Source organism: Chelonoidis abingdonii, chromosome 9 (assembly GCF_003597395.2).
Source record: "Chelonoidis abingdonii isolate Lonesome George chromosome 9, CheloAbing_2.0, whole genome shotgun sequence".
NCBI classification, from domain to species: Eukaryota; Metazoa; Chordata; order Testudines; family Testudinidae; genus Chelonoidis; species Chelonoidis abingdonii.
The window spans coordinates 50,020,364-50,046,326 of NC_133777.1; the positions used below are offsets into that span (position 1 = coordinate 50,020,364).

The window sequence follows — 25,963 nt, forward strand, 5'->3', positions numbered from 1 at the left end:
ATTACCTGTATGTGTCCTAGTAGCAATGGGAACTGGTAGAGTTTTAGACCTTTCTTAGCACTCGCTTTGTATAGATGTAAATGATTAGACAAGACCGTGTTAAATCAGGCCCACTGAGTAGATAGGAGCTATCCAGTCCTCCTACAGCAAGGGTGGGCAAAATTTTTGGCCTGAAGGCCACATCGGGGTTACACAACTGTATGGAAGGCCGGATAGGGAAGGTTGTGCCTCCACAAACAGCCTGGCCATCTCCTACTTCCTGCCCCCTGACTGCCCCCCTCAGAACTCTCAACCCATCCAACCCCCTCTGCTCCTTGTCCCCTGACCACCTCCTCCCGGGACTCCCGTCCCCTATCCAACCCCTCTGCTCCCTGTCCCCACCCCTATTCATACCCCCACCCCCTGACAGCCCCCCTGGAATTCTCAACCTTATCCAACCGCCCTCTGCTCCTCGTCCCCTGATCACCCCCTCCTGGGACTCCCCGCCCCTAACTGCACCCTTAGGATACCACCCCCTTATCCATCCCTCCCAGCTTCCTGTCTCCTGACTGCCCTCCCAACCCCTATGCACATTTCCGCCCCGTGACAGGCCCCCCAGGACTCCCACTCCCAATCCTCCCTGTTCCCCATCCCCTGACCGCCCCCCCAGAATCTCCACCCCATCCAACTGCCCCCCCTCCTTGACTGCCCCTCAAGACCCCCTGCTCTTTTACCTAACCCCCCCGCTCACCGCCCCCTTACCAGCAGCAGGAGCTCACATCCACGACACCTGGCCAGAGCCAGCTACGCTGCCCAGCGGGAGCGGCGGGCCAGAGTGCGGCCCACACAGCAGCATGGCTGTGGGGAAGGAGGGACAGCAGAGGAGGGGCCGGGAGCTCAGGGGCCAGGCAGGAGGGTCCCACAGGCCGGATGTAGCCCACGGGCCATAGTTTGCCCACGTCTGTCCTACAGTCTTGAAAGACCTTCCCTTTAACACAGAAAATGGAACCTGAGGTCATGTAACCCATCCCAAATTCATCAATATGTCATTCGTTCAGATACAGTACCCAAATTAATTTGCAGAAAAGGGCATGCTTCAAAGATCCTCTAATGTCCACCAAGCCAGTGTGCAAACACTTGACACTACAGAGTAGGTAGTGGGATATAGAATGGACATAAATAACCACATTATCAGGCACATAAGTGGTATTTTAGTGAAAGCTAATGTAGTGTTGTTTTTCAACTGACCAAGCGTTCACATTTGGATTTTTTTAAGTGAGATCCAGTTCCTTACCTGCAGCATACTACATCTGAACCGCTAGTAATGACTACAGTACAGAATTTCCCATCTGCACAAACCAATTCAACACATATTTGAAAGAATCAGTGTCCACATGCTATATGTGAGTCAAACTATTTAATCCAAACCCTGCAATCTGTAGTGTATGTGCCTTGCAATGAGCTAAAAAGTTTAAAAATCATCAATCACTTTGAGATGTTAAATATATCTGTAATTACACAGAATAACACCTTGAGCAAATAGGGAAGTTTAATATGTAAGTCCTGCTCAAACATAAAGGCTTTTCAGGAGTCCTTTTGGACCCAAGTTCTAATAGTCTTAGACAAAACTGGAGACCAGTGGCAAACATACAGGCTCAATATGTATAAAGACACAATTCTTGTTAATCAGTTCTGAGGTAATCAGGTAGGTCAGAGAGTTGGAGGAAGGGTGGTAGATTTTATCTAAATTTGAGGATGACCTCTTCAGAGATAATGAAGAACTAAAGATAAAAGAAGTAATATTTCAGTCATTTCAATTTTTTCTACAGAATATATGGATTGAGACATTGCACATTGATCTTTATTATTTGATGCCACAGTATACATGTATTTCTGTAGATACATGTGATTTGTACCATGTCCAAATTTGTGTCTGATAACTTTCTTATCTGATTAACAGTTACAGTGTGTTGGCCTGCGGGTTAGTGCTCTATAAATTGAAGTTGATTGGGATAAGAAACTGAGGCCCCAGTTCAGGAAGATTCTTTAAGCACATGTGTAGTTGAGACTTCTCACACACTTAAAGTTAGGCATATGCTTGTGTAACTTGCTGAATCAGGATATTAAACTGGCTGGTTATCCAATTGTACATACCTCAGTCAGGTGAAAACAACATGCAAAGGACCAAACTCATCTATTGCTATTACGAGTTTACAAGTCTCTGAATGAACCAGCTCAAACCTTTAAACCTCTTTTCAGCTTTGACCACAGAGCTAATGTGAACACATACTGGAGAAAAGGTTTTTTGTGAATGAGACACAGGAAGTATGCATTTATTTAAAGAGTAATAAATAAATTTTGAAATGACTAAGATAACCCAGCATGAATGTTGAATAATGATTATGAACCATAATTAGGATCTGCTCATACTGAACTTTCATCTGAGAAGCATAAGCAGAAAAAAAAAATCAAAGGGGAACCTGTTTCACCTGAGAAAGCACTAAATCAGCACATTCAAAAAGACTAGCAAATCTTTGCGTAATATTTTTTGTGATTAAACAGAAATGTTGTATAACTGTTTTGGAGGTCACAAAAAAAGAAAATAAAATATGAACACACTGTATGGCAGTAGATAAGCTCAGGCCAGAAAATAGTTCGCATTAACCTTCCCCGTAGTTTCACTACTTTTCTCATGGCACCCACACAAGACCTTAGAGAGTAGTTCTACTTTAAAATAGACTACACTGGTCCAGGCACATGCTAACCTTACAGCAGGAGAGCCTCAAGGCATCTTGGAATTTTTTCCATTAAGAATATTGCAAATTCCTACCTTTTTATGCTGTAATGGAGCTAACCTTTTCCAATGTCTATTACTTCTGTATGTTCTACTCATAACGGAATTTCATCTGCTTTAGTTCTTCATCTGTTATAAGAAAAAAATATTAAAGCAGCTACTTACAAAACTTTTAATAAATCTTTTAGACTAACACATATTTGCTTATGTATTAAAATTTTAAATTAGGAACATATTGAACCTATGTGTTCAGCTAGATTTCTTGTTATCATCAGGTTTGGTAAACATGTTTACATATTTAAATATGCTGCTTCATTTATAACTTTCCTTTGCAGTAGTGATAGAAAGATTTGGGATTATTATAGTGTTTGGCCAAATTCTCCCGTCAATTATATACCCATGCTAGACCAAAAACCCTAAAGCTATCCCAAAAAGGAAAATGCTAGTGATGTGATGAATGTTATTTCTGAGCTCTGTGTTCTCTAACTACCATTCTTTTTGGAAGCATATATTTTTATTTTAAGAAACTAAACATTTTCAGATAAACAAAATGATCATTTTTAACCTTGAGAGTACCATTCTGAATACTGTTTTCAACATAGAAATAGTATTCTGATCCATGATAAATGTTCGAGACAAATTTACAACATACTTTGTTTAGAGGTTATAGCCTTGCCAATGATGGAGTTAGCAAAATGTAGGGGCGGGGGGGAAATAGCTTGACCTTAAAACAGAAGAAGAGCCTGAGTGGTGACATATTCTGCTGATTAAATGCTAGCAGCATGGGATTTGTTTATATAAGTGCAAAGAAATAATGCAGATCTAACTTTGAAGAGAAACTGAACTACTGATATAAAGACTTATTTCCTTTACAGAGTTGTAAATAACCTGACATAAAACCCAAGCACTTAACTGTTTGATGGAGTACTGTGAAACTAGAAAGAATAACTGCAGTGTATTTAAGTTCTTGTTTAGTAAAATTATTAACTCCTTTATACCGATTAAAATATGACATTTATATAAATGACATATAAATAGTAATAGTCTCCATGTTCACTATGTAAAAGTAAAGGTCCAGTGTGTTTATAATGGACATGTTCAGGTTTGGAACAGCATTCACATAAGAGTCTGAAAATGGCAAGTGGTGCCATTTTAGATCCATTAGCTTTTTAGCCTGAGCTCCTCCTAAGAGAGTTGCATCTGAACAGGGAATAAATTGTGGCAGAAGAACACAGTCAAGTAAAAGAGAACGTTTTGATGCTTCATTTCACGTGGAGTGAAAATTTGTAGAGAAAGATAAGATATATTTCTTCTTAGAGTGCTTTCCCTGTGGGTGCTCCACTCCAGGTGACGGTGTGTCCTGGCACCATTGATCGGAGATCTTCAGTACCAGTGCCTCGTCGGGATGCATGCAGTCAGCTGCTGTCTCATGATCTTGTTAGAGTCTGCCTCAGCACACGCATCCCGCGCCCCCCTCAGTTCCTTCTCTACCGTCCTCAGCTGAAGATGGGACTCGGGGCAGTGATCATCCTCTTCCCTGGTCTCTGAAGGAAACAATTACAAAGAACATAGAAATAGTTAGTTAGTAACATTCCAGTTGTTTTCCTTCCTTTAGAATAGTTACTTAGTGTAAAAAAAAAACAAAAAACCTTTTTTCCTCAAGTTAGTCTCCTGCTGAAACACTCTCCCCTGGCATTCCCAGAGCAATAATGCCAGGGGCTTCAGGATTCAAGAAATGTTCTTCCTGTCAAGACTCTATGCTAAGGTCCGATGGACATTCACGTTGTGTGAAGTGCTTTAGCGAGACTCACATCCCTGCTAAATGTGTCCATTGTACGAGCCTCAAAATCAGGGCTCATTGTGACAGGGACCTGAGGCTGAAAATGCTTCTGATGCAGAAATCCCTGAAGCTGCCTCTGGAGACAGTCAATGGCAAGCCTTCTCCCTCACGCTCTCCGGCAAGGTCCAAACCAATTGAGAGCACGGCTTCACCCTCTCAGGTGAAGAGGCAGGAAGCCCAACCATCTCCGAGCAGAGACTTTCATAAGGATAAAGGGTCTCCTGTGAGATCCATTACCTTCAGTGCTGACAGCACTGAAGGCAGGCACCTCCAACTGTCCCAGCACCTCACCCATGGCTCCCACGGAGCGAGCGCAGAGGCAGGGACCTGACTTCCCATACTGGGAAGGTCTCCCTGGCACCAGTCCCCTCAGCACCGAAAATAGATACAGTGCCGACAAGAACGTCGGCACCGAGCCTGCCTACCGCTCCGATAGCAGCAGCAGACCTCCCGCAGGGCGCCTACAAGCAACCGGCAGCACCTGGAAAAGCTAAACAGAAGTCTGGGCACGCTTCTGAGCACAGATCGCGCTCAGCGGAATCACAGCCCAGGGAGCAGCAACAACAGTTCCTAAGTCAGGACGACATCTCAGTGGCACCTGAGCCTAACTCTCCGCTCCTGGACACACAGTGCTCACTGTCTGACCAGCCGCTCTCCTCACCTGACCTGGCTACCTTTACTGACAGCAACCCTGATATGCAGCAGCAGGCGGAGTTCTCCCCACCTGCCTCTCCTCCTCCACTGGAACCTTTTGCACCTCAGTCCATGGCACACAGCCATCAGCCTCAGTTTCCCTACTTCACTCCCCCCGCCCCCATGGGCGGCACCTAACTTTTCTTACCCTGTTATGACTTGGCCTCAGTGGTACCCTTGGCCAACTCCTACTGCCACACACCCTCATGCTTCTTCCACCAGACCACAAGCTTCTTCTGCACCTCTATCTCCTGATCCATCTACTTCTAGAGCACCTGAACCCCCCTCTGAAGAGGTGGGCTGTGGACCATACCCTGATTCATCGACTCCTAACTGTCCATCAGCTCCAGACTGAGTCCTCGTGCCTCCGCCTCCACAGAATGTGGACGACTTTAAACAATTCCAAGAACTTTTCAAGAGGGTGGCACTCAGTTAAGACATCCCTTTAGAGGAGGTCCAGGAGACACAATACAGACTCCTAAGAATCCTACAACCCTCTCTACCCTCAAAGATCGTGCTTCCCATAAATGAAGCACTCCTAGAACCAGTTGATGCCAGACCCCATCCTCTATCTTAGCAACTTGCAAAAAGGCTGAACGTAAATATTATGTTCCTGCTAAGGACGTAGACTTCTTATTCTCTCATCCACAACCAAATTCTCTTGTAGTGGATGCAGCAACACACAGGATGAAACAGCCGTACTAATGACCCACCCTGCAAGACAAGGACCTCAAACGCTTTGATCTCTTGGGATGCAAGGTTTATATCTCCTCCAATCTGCAGTTCAGAATTGCAAACTATTCCACCCTACTTGCAAGCTACAACTTTGATAACTACAATAAACTCTTTGATTTTTACCTCACATATCCCAGAGGACAGGAGAGCAGACTTTAAGACAGTCCTCATCGAGGGCCAGTTTGTCTCCAGAACAGCCCTACAAGCATCTCTAGACATGGCAGACACAGCAGCCCGCACTACCGCAACTGCACTGGTTATGCAAAGATCTTCCTGGCTCTCTGCATCTGGTATCCCCAAAGACCTGCAGACCAAAGTGGAGGATCTCTCCTTTGATAAAGGTAAACTCTTCCCCAAGAAAACCAACGAAGTCCTTCACACAAGGAAAGACTCTAGAGCGACCCTCCGCACCCTGGGCATTTACCCATCCCTTTCCAGGAGACAACAGTATCAACCTTATCAGAGGCCTCGCACACAACAGTGTCACCAGCCTCAGCCCAGACCATACGATATGACCTTCTAGGCACAGACAAAATGAAGCACAAGCAGTTACTTCCCACCCATCGGGGAACAAACAGCAATTTTGAAGTGTTGATCGAGGGTCTGCACGACCACCCCTTAACTCCACCGCCTGTTTGCCCATTTGGCCCCGCCTCCAGGTTTTCCACCATGCCTGGCAGCAGATTACACAGGACCGTTGGGTCCTGGAAATAGTTCAGTCCGGTTACTCCATCCCTTTTATATCCTATCCTATCCTACTCTTCGCTGTCCCTCTTCAAGGACCCCTCTCTTGAGCACCTACTTCACATAGAAATGGCTCATCTTCTACAGCTAGGTGCAGTGGAACCTGTGCCAACACAACATTGAGGAAAACAGTTCTACTCCCACTACTTTCTGACCTAGAAAAAGACTGGGGGATGGAGGCCTATACTAGACCTATGCCGACTGAACAAATTCATAATAGTACAGAAGTTCAAGATGGTCACACTGGGCACAATAATACCTGCACTGGAACATGGGGACTGGTTCATAGCCCTCGACCTACAGGATGCCTATTTCCACATATCCATTCATCCAGCCCACAAACACTTCCTACGATTCACACTCTGACACAACTATTTTCAATACAAGTTACTACCTTTCGGACTCTCCACAGCATCGAGAGTATTCTCCAAGACCCTAGCCGTAGTCATGGCCCACCTCCGCAGACATGGGATCACACTTTTCCCCTACGTAGACGATTGCCTCATCAAAGGCAGCTTATATGACGAGACGCTACAAGCTACCCATTTCGCCATCTCCCTTTTCCACAGGTGAGGCCTGCAAATAGACATCAGAAAATCCACCCTGACACCTACACAGCAAATCGAATTCACTAGAGCTCATCTGGACTCAATTCAAACCAGAGCCTCACTCTCACACAACAGATTCCTCACTATCACACATCTCATACGTACGTTCTCTGTTCATCCCAGGATACAGGCAAGAATTTGGCTACAACTTCTTGGCCACATGGCAGCCACCACCTTCGTGGTCAAATACGCCAGGCTGCACATGAGATGTCTTCAGGGTTGGCTCAACTCCAACTACAAAGCCAGCAGGCACAGCTTCTGCATGCTGCTAACTCTTCCAGTGAACGTACTAGCTTCCCTACAATGGTGGACAAGACCAGAGAATCTCTGCATGGGCGTTCCCTTCCAGCAATCATCCCAATGCTCATGCTCATCACGGATGCTTCCCGGATTGGTTGGGGGCCACACATGGGGGGACACACAGCACAAGGCCACTGATCTGTACCAGAGACGCGTCTACATATAAATCTCCTAGAGCTCAGAGCAATGAGACAAGCCTGCCTTCACTTTCTTCCCCTCATAAAGAACGAATCTATCCAAGTCCTAACAGACAATATAGCATGTATGTTTTACATCAGCAAACCCGGGGAGCGCAATCGCACTCCCTATGGATGGAGGCCATCTGATTGTGGAATTGGTGAATACAACACCACATAGAAATTACTGCTTTATACCTACCTGGCTGTCACAACAGTACTGCTAACGCACTCAGCAGACACTTCTCCACAGAACGCAAATGGGAATTGCACCCCACGATACTACAACAGCTCTTCTCCCACTGGGGCACACTGTCAATAGACCTTTTTGCCACAACCCAGTATTGCAAATGCCACCTATTCTGCTCCAGAGTGGGATTTGGGACTGCATCCCTAGGAGACGGGTTCCTTATCCTGTCGAACAACTCTCTTATGTACGCCTTTCCACCAATCCCTCTGATACCCAGGATTCTGCACAAGATCAGAGACGACAAGGCCCAGGGGGCACAGGATGCACACGCTCAGGCAGACTCTTAACAAGACAGCAGCTGAGCGCATGCATCCCGACTAGGCACTGCTACTGAAGATCTCCGATCAACAGCGCTGGGACTCACCGTCACCTGGAGTGGAGCACCCACAGGGGGACACATCTCGAAGAACCTCAGTTACTACAAGGTGAGTAACTTTCTCTTCTGGAGAGTTAGTTCCATCTCACAAGAATAAGTAGTGTATTTTATATGGAATATCTATGGAATATGCTGTAACATCAGCATGTTTTTCTCCCATCAAGCTAAAAAAAGCTGTACCCTCAGTTTAAAAGTTGGATGTAGAAGCTTTCCAAACCACTGCTTAGACTTCTACATTAGACCATTCTTTTACGTTCTATCCCTTCTCATTTCCTTATGTTACAGTAATTCTGTCAAACTTTTCATCTGCTCAATGAGAGTTATAAAAGAAGGAGCCAAGTTTGAAGTTCCTAGCCATTTTTTAGTTATGCCAGTACAAAATTCAATCAGAATATGTAAGGAAGGGGGATATTATCTTCACACACACACACAATTCAAAAAGGGAAACTAAGTTTCCTCAAACATTCTTAAATAAATTATCTTGGGACTAAAATAAGCATAAAAAATTTCAGTCCAAAAGGAGTTTGCTGGGGGAAAGTTATGAGCAGCTGCAAAGGTTACAAGAAAAGGGGAGTTAGAATGAAAACTGGAACAGAACCTCAACTATGGGATTTGCTGCAGGAAACACCCAAGTACACAAAACATTTTGCAATATCTTGAGCATATTCTCCCAGCTTGTTTAAGATGTATAAAGGTAGCCATTTCTTCACCAACCCCCTCAAATCAAACAGAAGTAATAACAAGAAAGTATACTTTCATGTTTTAGGTTAATCCATTATCACAGGCCCCTGTGCATTATACAGTATCCAAGTGGCATTGGTCTGATTGCATCTCCGAAGACCAGCTCTGTTAAAATACTTGAACACTGTATTTTAGGGACCTGGAGTAATGGATTATCATTGTAGATATTACGTACCAAGATGAATGGGATTTTGTGTATGTGACATAATAGATGGGAAGTATTATTTATTTCACAGTGAGGATACCGTGTCCTCTCATACTAAAGATACCCCTCTAGGGGTGGGGACCCCAATTATTAGGAAGAGACAGGTAATAGTAATGGGGGATTCTGTTGTTAGAAATATAGATAGATTTGTGATGACCAAGAACCGCATAGTGAATTGTCTGCCAGGCGTGAAGGTTGTAGACCTCTAGATAAACTTATGTGCAGCGCTGGAGAGGAGCCAGTAGTCATGGTACACGTAGGTACCAATGACATAGGGAAAGGCGGGAAAGAAGTTCTGGAAGCCACATTTAGGCTGCTAGGTAAGAGATTAAGGTCCAGGACCTCTGTGGTAGCATTCTCTGAAATGCTTCCAGTTCCACGTGCAGAGCCAGTTAGGCAGAACTGCAGGGTCTCAATGCGTGGATGAGACGAGGATGTTGGGAGGAGGGGTTTAGGTGTATTAGGAACTGGGGAACCTTTGGGGAAAGAAGACTGTATAGGAAGTATGGGCTCTATGCACACCAAAACAGAACCGGATTACTGGCATGTAAAATTAAGAAGGTTGAAGAGAAGTTTTTAAACTAGGGGCTGGGGGAAAGCCAACACAAGTGCGGAGGAGCACATGATGTTCATATGAGACATCCCTTAAGGGAGGATTTATTAAAGGGGATACTGTATATCCTAGTAAAGAGGAAAAGATAGAGGTTGATAAAGTACAGCTAGGTACTGAGGAGAATCGGTCAAATGAAAAAGAGTCCCATCACATGAAGGCAGAGAACTAAATATTGACAAATTTTATAAGTATCTGTATACAAATGCTGGAAGTCTAAATACTAAGATGGGTGGACTTGAGTGCTTGGTATTAAATGAGGATATTCATATAATAGGCATCACAGAAACTTGGCAGAATGATGATAATCAATGAGACAGTTATACCAGGATACCAAATATATAGGAATTACAGGCTAAATTGTGCTGGTAGGGGAGTGGGGTTATATGTGAAAGAAAGCATAGAGTCAAATATAGTAAAAATCTTAAATGAATCAAATTACCCTAGAATCACTGTGGATAGAAATTTCTGGCTTGAATAATAGGAGTATAGCAGTAGGATTATACTACCGACCACCTGGCCAGAATAGTAATGGTGATTGTGAAATGCTCAGGGAAATGAGAGAGGCTACAAAAACAGAAAACCCAATAATAATGGGAAATTTCAACTATCCTCTTATTGACTGAGTACGTCACCTTAGGATGGAATGCAGAGATAAAATTTCTAGACACCATTAATGACTGCTTTTGGATCATCTAGTCCTGGAACTCACAAGGAGAGAAGCAATTTTTTATTTAATCCTAAGTTGAGCACAGGAACTAGTCCAAGAGGTGACTGTAGCTGAACCATTCAGTAATAGCGACCATATTGTAATTGAATTTAACATCCTTGTAGCAGGGAAAATATGGCATTTAACTTCAAAAAGGGGAAACATACAAAAATGAGGAAGCCAGCTAAATGGAAATTAAAAGGAACAGTCACAAGAATGAAATGCCTGCAAGCTGCATTGAAACTATTTTAAAGCACCATAATAGGGGCATACCTCAAATCAATAAAAAAATAAAATAGAACAGTAAGAGGACCAAAAAAATGCCACCTGGCTAAACAGCAGAGTAAAGGAGGCAGTAAAAGGCAAAAGGCATTCTTTAAAAATTGGAAGTCAAATCCTACTGAGGAAAATAGAAAGGAGGATAAACTCTGGCAAGTCAAGTGTAAAAGTATAATTAGGCAGGCCAAAAAAGAATTTGAAGAGCAACTTGCTACAGATGCAAAAGCTAACAGCAACAGTTTTTTAAGTAATCAGAAACAGGAACCCTGCCAAACAGTCGGGGTCACTGGACAATCAAGGTGCAAAAAGAACACTGAAGGAAGATAAGGCCAATGCAGAGAAGCTAAATGAATTATTTGCATCAGTCTTCACTGCAGAAGATGTGAGGGAGATTCCCACACCTGAGCCATTCTTTTTAGGTGATAAATCTGAAGAACTGTCCCAGATAGAGGAGTAGAGGAAGTTTTGGAACAAATGGATAAATTAAACAGTAATAAGTCACCAGGACCAGATGGTATTCACCCAAGAGTTCTGGAGACTAACTGTGGTATATAACCTACCACTTAAATCAGCCTGTGTACCAGATGACTGGAGGATAGCTAATGTAATGCCAATTTTTAAAAAGAGCTCCAGAGGCAATCCTGTCAATTACAGGCTGGTAAGTTTACTTCAGTCCAGGCAAACTGGTCCAAACTGTAGTAAAGGACACAATTATTAGACACACAGAGGAACAGAGTATGTTGGGGAAGAGTCAGTGTGGTTTTTTGTAAAGGGAAATCATGCTTCACCTGTCTTTTAGATTTCTCTGAGCATGTCAACAAGCATTTGGATAAGGGAGATCCAGGTGATATAATGTACTTGGACTTTCAGAAAGCTTTTGACAAGGTCCCACACCTAAGGCTCTTAAACAAACTAAACTGTTATAGCATAAGGGGGAAAGTCCTCTCATAGATCATAACTTTAGAAGACAAGAAACAGCGTGTAGGAATAAATGTTCAGTTTTCACAATGGAGAGAGGTAAATAGTAGGTTCCTCAAGGATCTGTATTGGCACCTGTGCTGTTCAACATATTCATAAATCATCTGGAAAACTGGGTGAACAGTGGGGTCGCAAAGTTCTGTAGACAATACTAAATTATTCAAGATAATTAAGTCCAAAGTTGATGCAAAGAGTTACAAAGGGATCTCACAAAAGTGGGTGATTGGACAACAAAATGGAAGGGGAAATTCAATGTTGATAAGTGCAAAGTAATGCACATTGGAAAACATAATCCTAAGTATCCATGCAAAATGATGGAATCTGAATTAACTGTTACCAATCAAGAAAGAGATCTTGGAGTCAACATGGATAGTTCTCTGAAAACATCTGCTTCGTGTGCAGCTACAGTCAAAACAGCTAACAGAATGTTAGGAACCATTATGAAATAATAAGACAGAAAATGTCATCATGTCACTGTATAAATCCATGGTACACCCACACCTGTAATACTGTGTAAAGTTCTGGTCTCCCTATCTCAAAAAAGATATAATAGAGTTGGAAAAGGTATAGAGAAGGGGAACAGAAATTATTAGGGGGATGAAACAGCTTCCACATGAGAGAATAAAAAGACTGGGACTGTTCATTGGAGAGAAAAAATGTCTTAGGGGGGGAGATATGATACCAGTCTATAAAATCATGAACGGAGTGGAGAAAGAGAATGGGGAAGTGTAGTATACCCCTTCTTATAACACAAGAACCAGGGGTCACCCAAATTAATAAGCAGCAGGTTTCAAACAAACACAAGGAAGTACTACTTCACACAACACACAATCAACTCATGGAATTTGTATAACTGGGTTCAAAAAATAATTAGGTAAGTTCTTGGAGCATAGAGCCGTTGATGGCTATTAGCCAAGGTGGTCAGGAACACAACCCCACACTCTGGGTATCCCTATACCTTTGGCTTTCTGAAGCTAGGACTTGGCGACAGGGAATGTATCACTTGATAATTGCACTGTTCTGTTCATACCCTCTGAAGCACCTGGAACTGTCCACTGCCGGAAGACAGAATACTGTACTAGATGGACCATTGGTCTGAGCCAGTATGACCATTCTTATGTTCTTATGAGTTCCTGTGATAGATAGGGACACAACTTGACTAAGTAAAGTCAAATGCTTTTGGGAGTTTGTTCCTTTGACTAGTCTTTAAAGCTCATTTGCTCTCTGACTATGAAGGAGGACAGCATATTGTCAGGTTTCTACCACATTGTTTTTAACATAAAGCATAGTGACCAATTTTTTTAACAGAAGAACAAATAATTCAACATGAGTGAATATTTTTTAATTAATATTCAAATGTTTTGGGACAGTGACAATTTATTTTTTTAGGTTTTGTAGAGCTCCAAACATACAGACCGGGCTCAGCAAATAATACTAAATGGTGAGATTTGTACACTGAGGATGACTTGCAGAAGATGATGTGTTTTATTGAGAACTTGACTTGTTTGAATCTGTTCAACACTTTCTTCTTCCAAATTTTGTTTTGCCTTTATGTACACATTAAAAGTTGCCACTGCCTCTGATCAGACAATTAATTAGCCTCTTTGAAAGATAATTCCAGTGTTTTTGTCATGGATATGGGCAAGAATAAATGGCATGAATGATACCTTTCCAAAACTGAAAATGTCTGCATAAGAAACAGAACCCAAACCTAAATCTACCACAAGAGTAAGCTAAATATTCCTTTAAAAATCAGCACTTCTAGTCTACAGTAATCCTAGATTCAGCTTCTACAGTATACAAGGGGCAGAAAAGAGTGTGATTGAGGCTGCATTGTCCTTTTGTTACTTGTAATAAAAAATTTTACAGTACTTAGTGTGTGAGCTTGGAGACACTAAAAACCAATCTGTGATCTTAACTGAAGTTAAGCTTCTTTAAATCTGTTTAAAAGTTTCTGGCAAAATTTTAAATTCAATTAGTCATCGTTGTCGTTCTCTCTCTTTCTTTTCCCTCCTTCAACTCTAGACATATGTAAAATGTGTGCAGTTACCATTTGGAAATAAGAATTTTGGATTGTCACCAAAGATCCTTGTAGTTAGGTTAAAAAATGTAAATCCTCTCAAAACAATTGATTAAGTCGCTGTACTTTAAGATGTTAATTTCGTAGTATGCATTGATATTTAAAACCTGCAGATGGTATTGTATCTTTATCTAGTATATAAATCATTATCTTGAACTCAAAGTTGCTAATGTGAAGTCTTTGTTTCCCCAGTATTTACATACATTCATTCTGCAGATCTGTAGCTTTGACTGCAAAGTTTTAGTTCGTTTAATGAGAAATATATTTGTCAGTCATGGAATATTTATGCCTCTTAGCCACTTAATTTTAATTGTATGACTGTTAAGATTAGAGGATCTTTTTCACATTTTTGATATAAAATTAAAATACCACTTCAAGAGATTTGTCTTCTACTTTGAGATATAACTGCTAGTCTACACCACTCAAAAGAGCTGAATCCCATTTGTTATGAAGATGTCAGAATACTGCTTTGACGTGCATTCCTCTGGCTCCAATTTCATAGGTATGTGCATATTAGTAATTTTCTTTTGTGTAATCAAAAAGAATATAGAGACTGATTAAATCAAACATTATGTGATTGGGCAGTTGGCCAAAATAGAGAGTCCCATCTTATTATAGCTTCTCTGTGTAAAGGTTCCCCATAGATCCACACATGGATATGTTCCTGCCCATTCAAACAAGTAGGTCAACTGCCCCTTCAGGACTGTGTCTCACTTCCCCACACTCCTCCAAGAGCTCTTTGTGGGCTCCAAAATCCATACAGAAAAGGAGAGTAGCTTTGGGCTACTTATGCACCATTCCCATCCCCAGCTCTGGGGAAAATCCATTCAGGGGCTATTGGAGCCTTATGGTTTTAACTTCTGAGCAGAGCTCTTTCTGCACAGGGGACTTTCCTTTAAGAGGTAGTGTGCGCCAAGAGTTGGGAAGGGAAGCCCTGTTCGCACTCCTGTCTCGACAGAGATCTAAGACAGAGCTGCAGAGTCCAGAAAGTGGTTTGGGTGACCTTACCCTGCACCAATACCCCAGATCTTTGGGCCAAACCACTGCCAGTTCTATGAAGGGGAAAACCCTGTCTCTCAGCAGAAGAATTAGGAGGAAATGTTGTGAGGGCAACCTTGTGTTTTCTTTGCAGCCATTCCATCCCACAGGGAGGGGGCAAGTACAATTTTTTTTCCAATTCCTTGATTTGATTATCCTTCCTTAATATTTAGAATGCCGTGTAGCATATCACCTGCCACATGTCATTCACTTTTAGAATATATCCAGCTGTGAAAGGCTGAGACTTCTAGACTGGTGCTAACTACTACATACCTAGGAACATTTATGTTCGGCATTCTATATATATTGTGCAACAAGCTATTAAGTAATATCTTACATTTGTATAGTAAATATTATCCTGAATGAACTGTTGGATTCGGAGTAAAAGGAAGGAAGCAAAATCCCAGAGGCACACTATTTTATAAAGATCAGGTGTATCTTGTGGCCACTGGATTCTTGCTGTGAATGAACTGGTTCTGTGTCAGTAGACCTCCTTGCGTTTCTTTCTCATCACAATATTTGGAAATGCTTCTTGTTTAACTAGATAGTTCTTGGTGTAACGCTGAATTTCAGACACCGCACTGTTTCATAGTAATCTACTGCATATGTTAATTTTCTCTTTACCCTCTTGGGTCATATTTAAAATGAAATCAGGATAAAATAACAAGGCTGGCATTAAAGGTAGGTGGCATAGGCTGCCATCTAGAGGCATCAGAATTGAGGAATTGTGTTCTCCCAAAAGGTCAACTTCACAAACACCAGTTCAGGATCAGGATGGCTCTTCGCTGTTACACAGTGCTTGCAAAGTGCAGCCAGGGCCCAGGAAGTGCTGAATTCACCTGTAAGGAGGGATGGATGCCTGACTCTAGGTTACTAGAGAGACTGGATGCTGTTGGGACAGGAAGCTGAAAGGTCAGTTGGTGGGATAGTGAAGGACAGACACAAGTAGGCACCTCCCAAAGGCCTTTCTAACTGCCAACTTATACATGACCCCTTCTTCCAATGAAAAACATAAACACAGTGTCCTAGGTACCAAATTCCCCCACAAACACTAGTGACAAGTATCCTCAATTTGATCCTCGTCTAGCTGCCAGACCTCTTGCACCCCAGCTTCTGGTGACAATAGCAAGAAAAGTGTCCCTTTCCTTTTAAAGGTTTTCCATTTTAAAAAGTGTGGTCACCCTACACAGCCTACTCAACAGGAAAGGACATAGGAAGAGATCATCACATCAGCCTTCTGCCTAGAACTCTCAGAGAGCTCTGACAACAGTTTGCTCTTGTTTTAATATATGCAAATTAAATGCTAAAAGTAGTGTAAGAGATTGGGAAGGTTGCAAATTCAGGCAGAGACCAAACATGAAAAATGTCAGTCTTCAAAGTGAATGTTTCAGAAAGTTAAGAATAAGTGAAAAAAAGGAAAAATGGAAACAATTTTTCACCTTTATGTATGTAGCAGTCAAAACTGGTGCACCTGCCTTAATACCAAAGATTTGATATAGATGTTAATTAAAATATCACACATGGACGTGTAAAGAATATTATGATAATACATATACATAAGAAATAACTTATTTTGTGCCATTTTTAAGTTGTGTTCTCAGTAAGTTCTACGTTTCAGCTAATATGACAATGTTATCTTCAACTCTGCGTCTTAATTTTAACAACATTTAACTTTTGAGTGGACTGTGCCATTGGCCCCAGTTCAGCATACCATTTAAATATCTTCTTAAAGTTAAGGGCATGAGTAAGTCCATTCCTACACAGAAAAACACTTAAATATGTGCTTAATGTCAAGCATGAGAGTCCCATAATGGGGCCTTTAGCTCTAATATGTAGCTGAGAATTCCTCACTATAGTGCATTGAGCTTCATATTATGAGTGTTAGCTGTGTTATTTTACTTGTAGACAAACAAAAATGCAGTATAAAAACCTTTAAATAGTTACTTTAGCACTGTATTTTCCAGATACCTGTTTTCTCTTCCTTGGTAGCTGCATACATTGTGAGTGTGGTTCAGTCAATGTATGTAAGCATTAGTTGCCCATCTCTTTACCAGGTTCTTTTCCTAATTGTTTATGTATTGGGTCAAAATACAGCTTGAGGTAAGCAGCTGCATCTCCCACGGCAGTTCTCTAAGACAAGTCCAGCAGTGAAGTAAGCAGTAGAGCTTTATGATTTTTTTTATTTCAACAAAAAACAAAAAATTGCAAAATATTATTTTTACTAATTCTAATAAGTACTGTAAATGACACACTGGCTTAAGTTGGTCAGAAAATAGGCATAAAAGTCGTGTAGCTTTTACTGATTTGATATTTAGGCCTCAGTTCAGGAAAGTATTTAAGCAGATGCTTAACTTCAGGTATGTGCTTAAATCCTTTGCTGAATAGAAATGACCTGAATTGGGGATTTTAGTAAATGTGACAAACAAGTGTATGCTCAGCAAGCTGGAGGAAGAGTGGCAGGAAAAGCCAGTTACAGGAGAATTACCGGTTCAGATAGACAATGAAAAAATAAGCACTTTTCTTCACTGAATTGTGGGAAGAGGGAATTCTAGCTCAGGTTACAGCCTCTTATTACATCACTACTCTGATCCTACAAATCTTGCCAGGATCCCTCAGCAAAGAGGCAAGTGAGGATCTGAGTAGTGAGAGAAAAAGAGAAAAATTAACTTTAATGTTGAGATTCTACTTAACCATCATAAAGGAGAGTAAAAGGGAAGGTTTTGATTTGTTTTCTTTACTGTTCACTATTATAAATCAGATGCTGAATTTTATTTACTCCATTCGCTGAACGAAGAAGCTGTACTTTTGTTGTAATTCTCTTGTTGCTTTCTTCAGAGTATATACTCCCAGTTGTATCAGTTTTATCAGCCATGTTGGATACAATGAACTAAAATCATTAAATTGATTCCATATGTGATAAATGCCAGACTTAAAATAATCCGTGCCTCTAGTATAGCTCACTTCATTTATTTGTGATGCCTACATAGTAACCCAGCCTTAAAACTGAAAAGAAAAAGATTTTTAAATATTAATTCTATGACTGCAGTAGCTATATGTGGCGCTACTTGGGGACGAGGTTGCTAACTATCCGTACATTCTTTGAATAGCTAGTTAGAATTGGTAGTGTAGGATGAGAAATGAAGTACCCTGGAAATCACTTTTCCTGCCCTAATGTACAATAGCCGTTAACAGGAAGCCAAAGAGTTCTGTCATCCTTGAGTCAGAATTGTATCAGCTGCAGTTATTCCGGCCTATGGTGGAATTTTTAAATAAATGACTCTTATAGCAGTAGAATTTAAAAGAGAATACAGAGTTACATTAAAAATATTGAAATAGCTAGGGTTGAAAACAGTAATTGTACATTCAAAAATGGTGATCATTTGGTTACAGAATTTGTAGCTGATAATTAAATATAGATTCATCCTGGTGCTTTACTGATAATGTAGATAATATTTTTCTCAAAAGAGCAGTGTCTGAATGCATGCTAAATTTTCACATATTTGGGGTTTTTTTTAAATTCCTCCTGGATTTAAGAGAATTAAGGCATTCCTATCACTATTCTCTGAAGGGTTTTCAATGTCTTTTTGGCTATTGAACTAAAAAATGTGAACTATTACTTTGTTGATCTTGTTCTTAAACCAAACTGCATTATCAACTGAGAATGTGTTCTTAACGTATTGTTAAAAGTGCTTTGAAAACTTGTAAATCCCTGTAATTTATGTTCCTGTGGTCTCCACTGTTTCTTTCTGTCCTTCTGGTTTTAATTTGAATGCAGTCCTGTCTGGGTGTGTACCTGTAAAATTGTGTTTTTCCAAGTACAATTTACAGTCATGACCTTAAGTTTTACAGTGTTCCTAACCTTATAGGAGCTTCCTCCTATACTGAAAAGCCAACTTTGGGTCAAGCAGCTCTTTCATATTATAATTGTCTAATCAAGGTTACTCGGAACAGATCTGATTTTGACATTTTTTAGTTTATCATCAAGACTTTGTAGGACTAGTGAGTAAATTAGGAGGGGTCCCCTGCAAGATACCATTAATGGCATTGCTTTATTTCTTCAGATGTACACAGTTGTAAACCTAGCCTGCTTCATGACAACAGTTCCATTTATCTAAACAATTCTCCTTTTAGAGTCAATGGCACTGATAGAAACTGAGATAAGAAATACAGATGGGAGGATCTTTCTGAGTCTATACTTGCTGAAACTCATTGCTGTGCAATTTACAATCACCTTTTCTTTTCAGTGCCTGGGTGAATGTGTAGCAGACATCTATGATGAAACATAGTCTTTTATAATTTCTAGGGAGAATTATAGTAAAGGATGAATGTGCATCATAAGGGTTATTTCATTACTGGTGATCTCTTTATTATTTTTCTAAAATCATGCTTATATTTTAAAAGTGTGTGTTTGTAAATTATTGTCTTTTTGCAGTATTTCTTTGTCTCTTACCGCACCATTAAATGATGTATAGTAGTCTTCAAATAACTCTGGTTTTATTTGCTTAAGGTTTTTTTTTTAATTATGCAAGAAAAGGATGCTTTATAGTCAAATATTCCTTACATTCTTGTAACTGCAATGGATATAATACTTGTATTACAGAAATTATTTTGATTAAATCCTCTGAGCTTTTCTTTTAGCATTCATTAAACATTTTTTTCTCAACCATGTTCTTTTATTTACTATAGTTTACAAATTCCTGTCAGTTAATGTAAAAGGAAGAGCAGATAGCACAAGTGTTCTAATGTTGTGTTACTCTTGTATTTTCAGGTAATTGTACAATCTGGCCGTCACCCCACAGTGCTGCAAAAACTATGCCAGTTGCCTTTCCAGTATTTCAGTGATCCTCGCCTAATCAAAGTGCTCTTCCCTACGCTAATAGCTGCTTGTTACAATAACCCTCAGAACAAGATCATTCTGGAGCAGGAGATGAGTTGTGTTTTACTTGCCACATTCATTCAGGTAGATATTCTAGTGATGTGCAATTACACACAATCTGACTACAATACTTTGGTCTTTTCTGTGCATATCAAATTAATTCACTTTAGATAGTACAAATAAATAACATTTAAGCACTTTAAAACATCTTCCAATTATTTTTCAAACCACAGATTATTTCTGTACTTGAGGCTTCTTATAGTACTAAAAGCTTTCTAAGTAGTTGGGTTCTCACTGTCACATGTGGGACTCTGTTTTCATTAAAGTGATTGGACATGGTGAAATTTGCACTAGTTGCAGCTATTACTAGATAATTTTTAAAATATCGCTTTTTGAGGAAGATATTTTATTGTACACGTTTGGTTTCTATAATGCATCTAGTTACAGATAGATACACAACTACATGCTGCGTACAACAGATTTGCAGAGAGAATTTAACGATCATTCGTGCGTGTCTGTGTGTATATATATATACACACATAACATGCACACACACAAATAAAAATACCAGAATATATTTTATGGTCCTGATCTTGCAATCTTTACATGTGTAAGTAAACCACTGAGTTAATTGAGACTGCTCTCATGAACAAGGGTTTGCAGGATTGTACTCTCTTTTTGTAAACTGATGTTCTGTGCTTTATTCATCAGCTTACGAAAAACATATATATGAAAAAGTTTTATTAACAATTTTCAAATTAAAAAGTACATGCAGTTTAACTAAATATTCTGATTTTTTTTATTTAAAACATATTTTGATGTTGATTGAACAGATTGAATTCTGTAGCAGTCAAGTGAAAGTTATAATTGTTGATAAAGCAATATTGTTCGTAGTTGATGATGTATGACCAATTGAATGGAAAAAATTAAGTTGCTGGGTTTTTTTTCAAAAGCTTTCCAAATTTTCCAATTTTAGACTGGATATATTTTGGGGAGAGGACATGAACGCTAAATAATTATTAAAAAGTCTTCAGATGACATCATGCTTTTCCCTATAACTTTCTATTTTCATCATTTTGAATACTCAAAATTTTTACATAATTGTTACAAAGAACACTAGAATTTAACACTGAAAAAATAGTTCCTCTTGTAACCAACTCATTTTTGTATGCATATAAAAATATAATTCATTTTTTATTTTGATTTATTTTTCAAAAGTATAAACATATGCTTATATGAAATCTCTAGTTGCCTTTGATATAACTTAAGAAACACAAGTTCAACATCACATGCAAACAGCAGTTTCTTCAACCAGAAAGGGAGGGGGGAAAAATTACTCCAGACACTAATCTGATCCTTATAATTGAAGTTATTTACCTAGCTTTTCTCACTGTAAGAGTGAAACAGGCATTGGTGATGGTCTCTGATCAAAAAGCCACAGCATAAATAAAATTACAAAGGTTAGCTTTACTTTATTAAATATTAATCAGGTGCTGTTTGTCCTGATTTGCAGTTCATGGGAACATTTGAAGTCAAATACCAATTGCAAATTGATTTCTTACAGGTTTTTAGAAAATGTTTTGACATCAAAATTAAAAATCTAATGGCAGATCCTCAGCTGGTACAAATTGTCACAGCTCTGTTGACTTCAGTGGAGCTATGACAGTTTACACCAGAGAATCTGGCCCAAAATGTTTAAAGCACATAATAAGTACTGTAAGAGTCAAGGAATTTTCAGATATCAATAAGGAAATAACAGATTTACATTTATATTTATATGTCAACTTACTGTCATCAGGAGACAGACTTTGCAGTCCTTATTCAGTTAAATCTACCATTTGCTTTAACTGGAGTTTTATCTGAGTTCGGACTTTAGGATCTGCCTACCTCATTAGAGAACGGGATCCTTTATGCTAGGAAATGCAAAAAGAAATTCTTCTGGTTTTTTGAATATTTGGCAAATATATACAAATATATATCATAAAAGATATGTCATTAAAATATAGTTGTGTTTTAGAAATGTGTACAAGGCTAACTCAGAAGAGGAAAATGATTCAATCGGACTTTACAGCTGTACATTTAATATCACCCCAGAAACAGAATTCTTTCCACATACTACATCATCCTAGTTATTTTTGTTGTTTCTGGATCTGGATGCAATGCGTTTAAATAGATCAAAATATTATTTAACAGAATATATGTGATTTGATAAATCATTGCTCTTAGAGAATATATCAGCATGGACCAAAAATATCAGCTATGTTTGACAGATACTTAAATGAAGGGCCTGATCCTGAAAGTCCTTACTACTGACTTGAGTAATCCTACTGGCTTCTTATGGGCATGAGTCTGCTTCCATTGAAATCAATGGCAAAGTTCAGACTTCACTGGGATCAAGCCCTGCATAAGCAAAATACTACAAACAGGGCACATGGTATGCAGGATAGGGCACCTAGATTTTATGATGATCTATTGCTATTGTGCAGTCAGTTACTGTATGATCTAGAGTTAGTTACATCTGTGACAAAACTCCCATTGATTTCTATGAGATCAGGATCAGACTCTTGCTGTAAGTAGAGATAATAAACATTAGTAATATGTGAGTGACAACTGAAGAAATCCTTAAGTATATATTATACAAAGTGGAAAATATGAATCTGAGAAGACTTCTGTTTTAAAGAAATGCAGCGGTAGCTAGAGTTTTATTAAAGTTAAAAATCATATAATGATAAGAAGTGGTTCTAATTGCATAAGAAGGTGTTCTGCATGCACAAAATAAAGGCATTTTTCTGGGAAGTGTTATTAAAATCAACTGCATATAATATGATTTAAATGTTAACAGTGTTTTGTTATTTCTTTATAACAAATGGATATGTTTATTCATTCACAGGTTTCATTGGAAGGATTTTATTTTCTTGTAACTATGAAAAATTAAATCTCATCTCATTTTTACTTCTTCATATCGTAGATCTGAAAACTAAATAACATTTGTTTTATTTTATAGGATTTCACACAGAATTCAGGCCAAACAGATAACCAGTCTTCTCAACAAAGGGGTATGTCTCCAGTGAAATTTACCAACTTAGCGATTACATAAAAAAAATGTGGAAAATCTTGCATTTACTGTGATTAGCTCATGGTATCTGCCCTCACAATAAAAAAGTGCAGTAAACAACAAAATGACATCACATATTTAGGGAGACTCTTTTAGCTTAAGTTATTTACATGAGTTGTAACTTACAGTTTTACTGCTTGTAGCATCAGACATTCAGAATGTAGATATTGTTAAATGCAGTGTGATGTGTTAGTGTATCCTGCAAACACTTAAACGTACATACGTTTACTCATGTTAGTAGCTCTCTATTCAGGAATTTTAAGTCACTGGAGCCACATGAAGATTTTCAGTGCACCTCAATAGTCCCCCAGACAATGGCCGGAAACTGAGTAAAATATTCTCCTGTGATTATATGCATAAGCACTCTATCAGTTTGTAAAAGGTTATTGCATTGTTTTCCTGTACTTGTAAATACCTTTGGAATGTGGAACATGATTAACCACTGCAAGCTACATTTTTGAAAGATGCTCATCTGAGCCAGCCATTGCCTAGTAGACTGACTTGAGATTTAGATGTGCGAGTGATTCAGAAGCTCATTTTGGGTTCTCCATATTCAGCATACAGTACAGTGGACCCTTTTATAGTCTTTTTTTTATTTCAAACACCAAGAAGTGATTCACGGTGATAACCAGTTAGCACACTGCAGTACATTTAACAGGATACTGTTAGGCAGTCAAGGTACAAAACTGAGGCTTTTGAGTTCTTTAAAAAATGTTTACAAAATCAGATATTATAGCAGTTTCATGATAGTTTTTAATATCAATTAAAACGTTTTTTGTTTGATTTGAAACAAACACTTTGCTGCAGTGTTTGTAACACAGACATTACAGCATTGTGTTTATGCTTGAGAACCTGCAAGTGAAACAAACTAAAAACCAAAGAGAAAATGAACTATTTTATTTTCATTGTCCAAACTGAATGAAAGGCAAAAATACATGGTGACAAGTGAGTTTGATTTCTAAACTAATTCCAATTATAACAGTCTAAGGTATGATTAACAACATAATCAGGATCATTTTTTTAAATATATCATTTTAAACCTCAAAGATATTTTATATCTTAAAGTCCCGTTAAATAAACAAGGTTGGACTTTCATTCTACTTGATACAGTGGAATTTGCTTTTTATATTGAATCATGAAGTGAATTATGATCATTTACAGTAGTTGAAGAGTCTGATCTTACAAACCTTTACTTTCATGAGTATTCCCATTGTCTTTACTGCAAATACTTATGAATGAAAAGAATACTAAAAGTTTGCAAGATAGGGCCTAAGTTCCTGATCTTGCTATGAGCTTTCTGTGGGCAGATCTCTTCACTTTCATGAAACCCCGTTAAAGTAATTGGTAGCCAGTGACAAATGAGGGCAGCCTCAAAGCGGCTTAACTGAAAGGGACTGAATTGGTCCCTGACTGTTCCCAAAACACAGGGAGCACAAAGGTACATAAAGCCCAGTTAATGTCTGGAGCAGAGCTTAGCTGGAACAGAGAGACTGATGCAGTAAGTGTCTTGCCATTACTTCACGGAGGCAGAATAGCTCGTTTCACCAAAAAAATCATCCATCCATAGTTACATAGAACTGTTTTTCTGTGTTTTAAGGACTTTGTTTATAGGAGGTAAAAGAGGTGAATCAAGTTGAATTGCCCACGTTTTTTATTCTTGTTTCATTACCATATTAGAGAGAATAGTATGATAATTGTATGTTTTCTCTTTCGCAGAAAAATTCTTCACTTCCCAAGATTATCTTGAGCTGTCTAACAGATTCCCTTGCCAAGCCTGGGAAGAAGCACGACAGTTCTTCTTGAAAAAAGAGAAAAAATAAGTGTTTCATTTTGTTTCAATTTTTAAAACATCTAATATGTTAATGTTAAGCAATTTGTCCTAACTACATACTTTAAGAAACTGTTTTGGAAACTTCTAGATACTCTAAATACTTATGCTGTAGATATATATAATTTGCACTATTTATGTCTTAAGTACTGTAGATACTTTAAAGCGTTGTTTTTTAATTTTGAAAATTGTTTATTTCATTTACATACTACATCATGGTTTTGGTAGCTTCTACCCTATGATGTGTACTTCTTGCACTGTAAAACTGCTGAAATTAGGTTACAAATATAGAAAATGTTATCTTCTATATATCTTGTAATAAAATAACTTATTCTGTTTATAGTGTGACTTATTGAGATTACTATAGACCACAATCTCATAAATAGAAATAGAAGTCTTGAGGCATCTTTTGAATTAATCAAAATATTGGCAAGTTTATGCTGAATTGACTCAATTTAGAGTTCATTTAGACTTTGCTTGTGATTTAGAATAAGATCATTTGTAATAAACTTTTTAAGCCACACACATTTTTAAAGTTTGAATAAGACTTTCATAATAATTGTTAAAAGATTGTGATGCATCTTGGTACTGTTAATGGTGAGTTTTCATAAAGCTATGTCAAGCAATATTAAAAAAACAATTACAGTGTTTCTGTTGAAAATAAGATTTTCTTTTGCTTGTTTAGCTAGGCTAAAATTTATTTCTCAGAAATATGACAGACTGTGGTGATTCAGATTACTATTGTACCCTGGTGAGTTGTAACACTTACCAGGCACACACAAACATGAGACAATAAAGGAAAATATGGATATTATAAACTTATTCAAAACTAAACTTGAGAGAGGCATTAAAAAGGGTGTAACAAATGCCACCATGATGTTGTAAGCAAATAAAAAATTGTATTGTAGAATGTTTAAAGAATGTTGTATAGGGTATAAAATCAGACCTCAGGCTTACACACTGATATGAGAACACTGGGGTGAGTATCTTTAAGAACAGTGTTACAGAA

At 38.9% G+C, this 25,963-nt stretch overlaps 1 protein-coding gene across 4 annotated transcripts in view; it reads left to right on the plus strand.

Moving 5' to 3' along the window:
• SCAPER (S-phase cyclin A associated protein in the ER) overlaps positions 1–25,292 on the plus strand; it is a 357,916-nt gene extending 332,624 nt beyond the window's left edge. For 2 of the 4 annotated variants that reach the window (XM_075069526.1, XM_075069525.1), the window contains exons 30-32: positions 19,904–20,095; positions 23,016–23,067; positions 24,843–25,292. In XM_075069526.1, the coding sequence (XP_074925627.1) occupies positions 19,904–20,095; positions 23,016–23,067; positions 24,843–24,946 (348 nt within the window). In that variant the 3' untranslated portion in view covers positions 24,947–25,292. The remainder of the gene's footprint in view (positions 1–19,903; positions 20,096–23,015; positions 23,068–24,842) is intronic. The other 2 variants (XM_075069528.1, XM_075069527.1) reach the window with 1 other exon arrangement.
• The last annotated feature ends 671 nt before the right edge of the window (positions 25,293–25,963 follow it).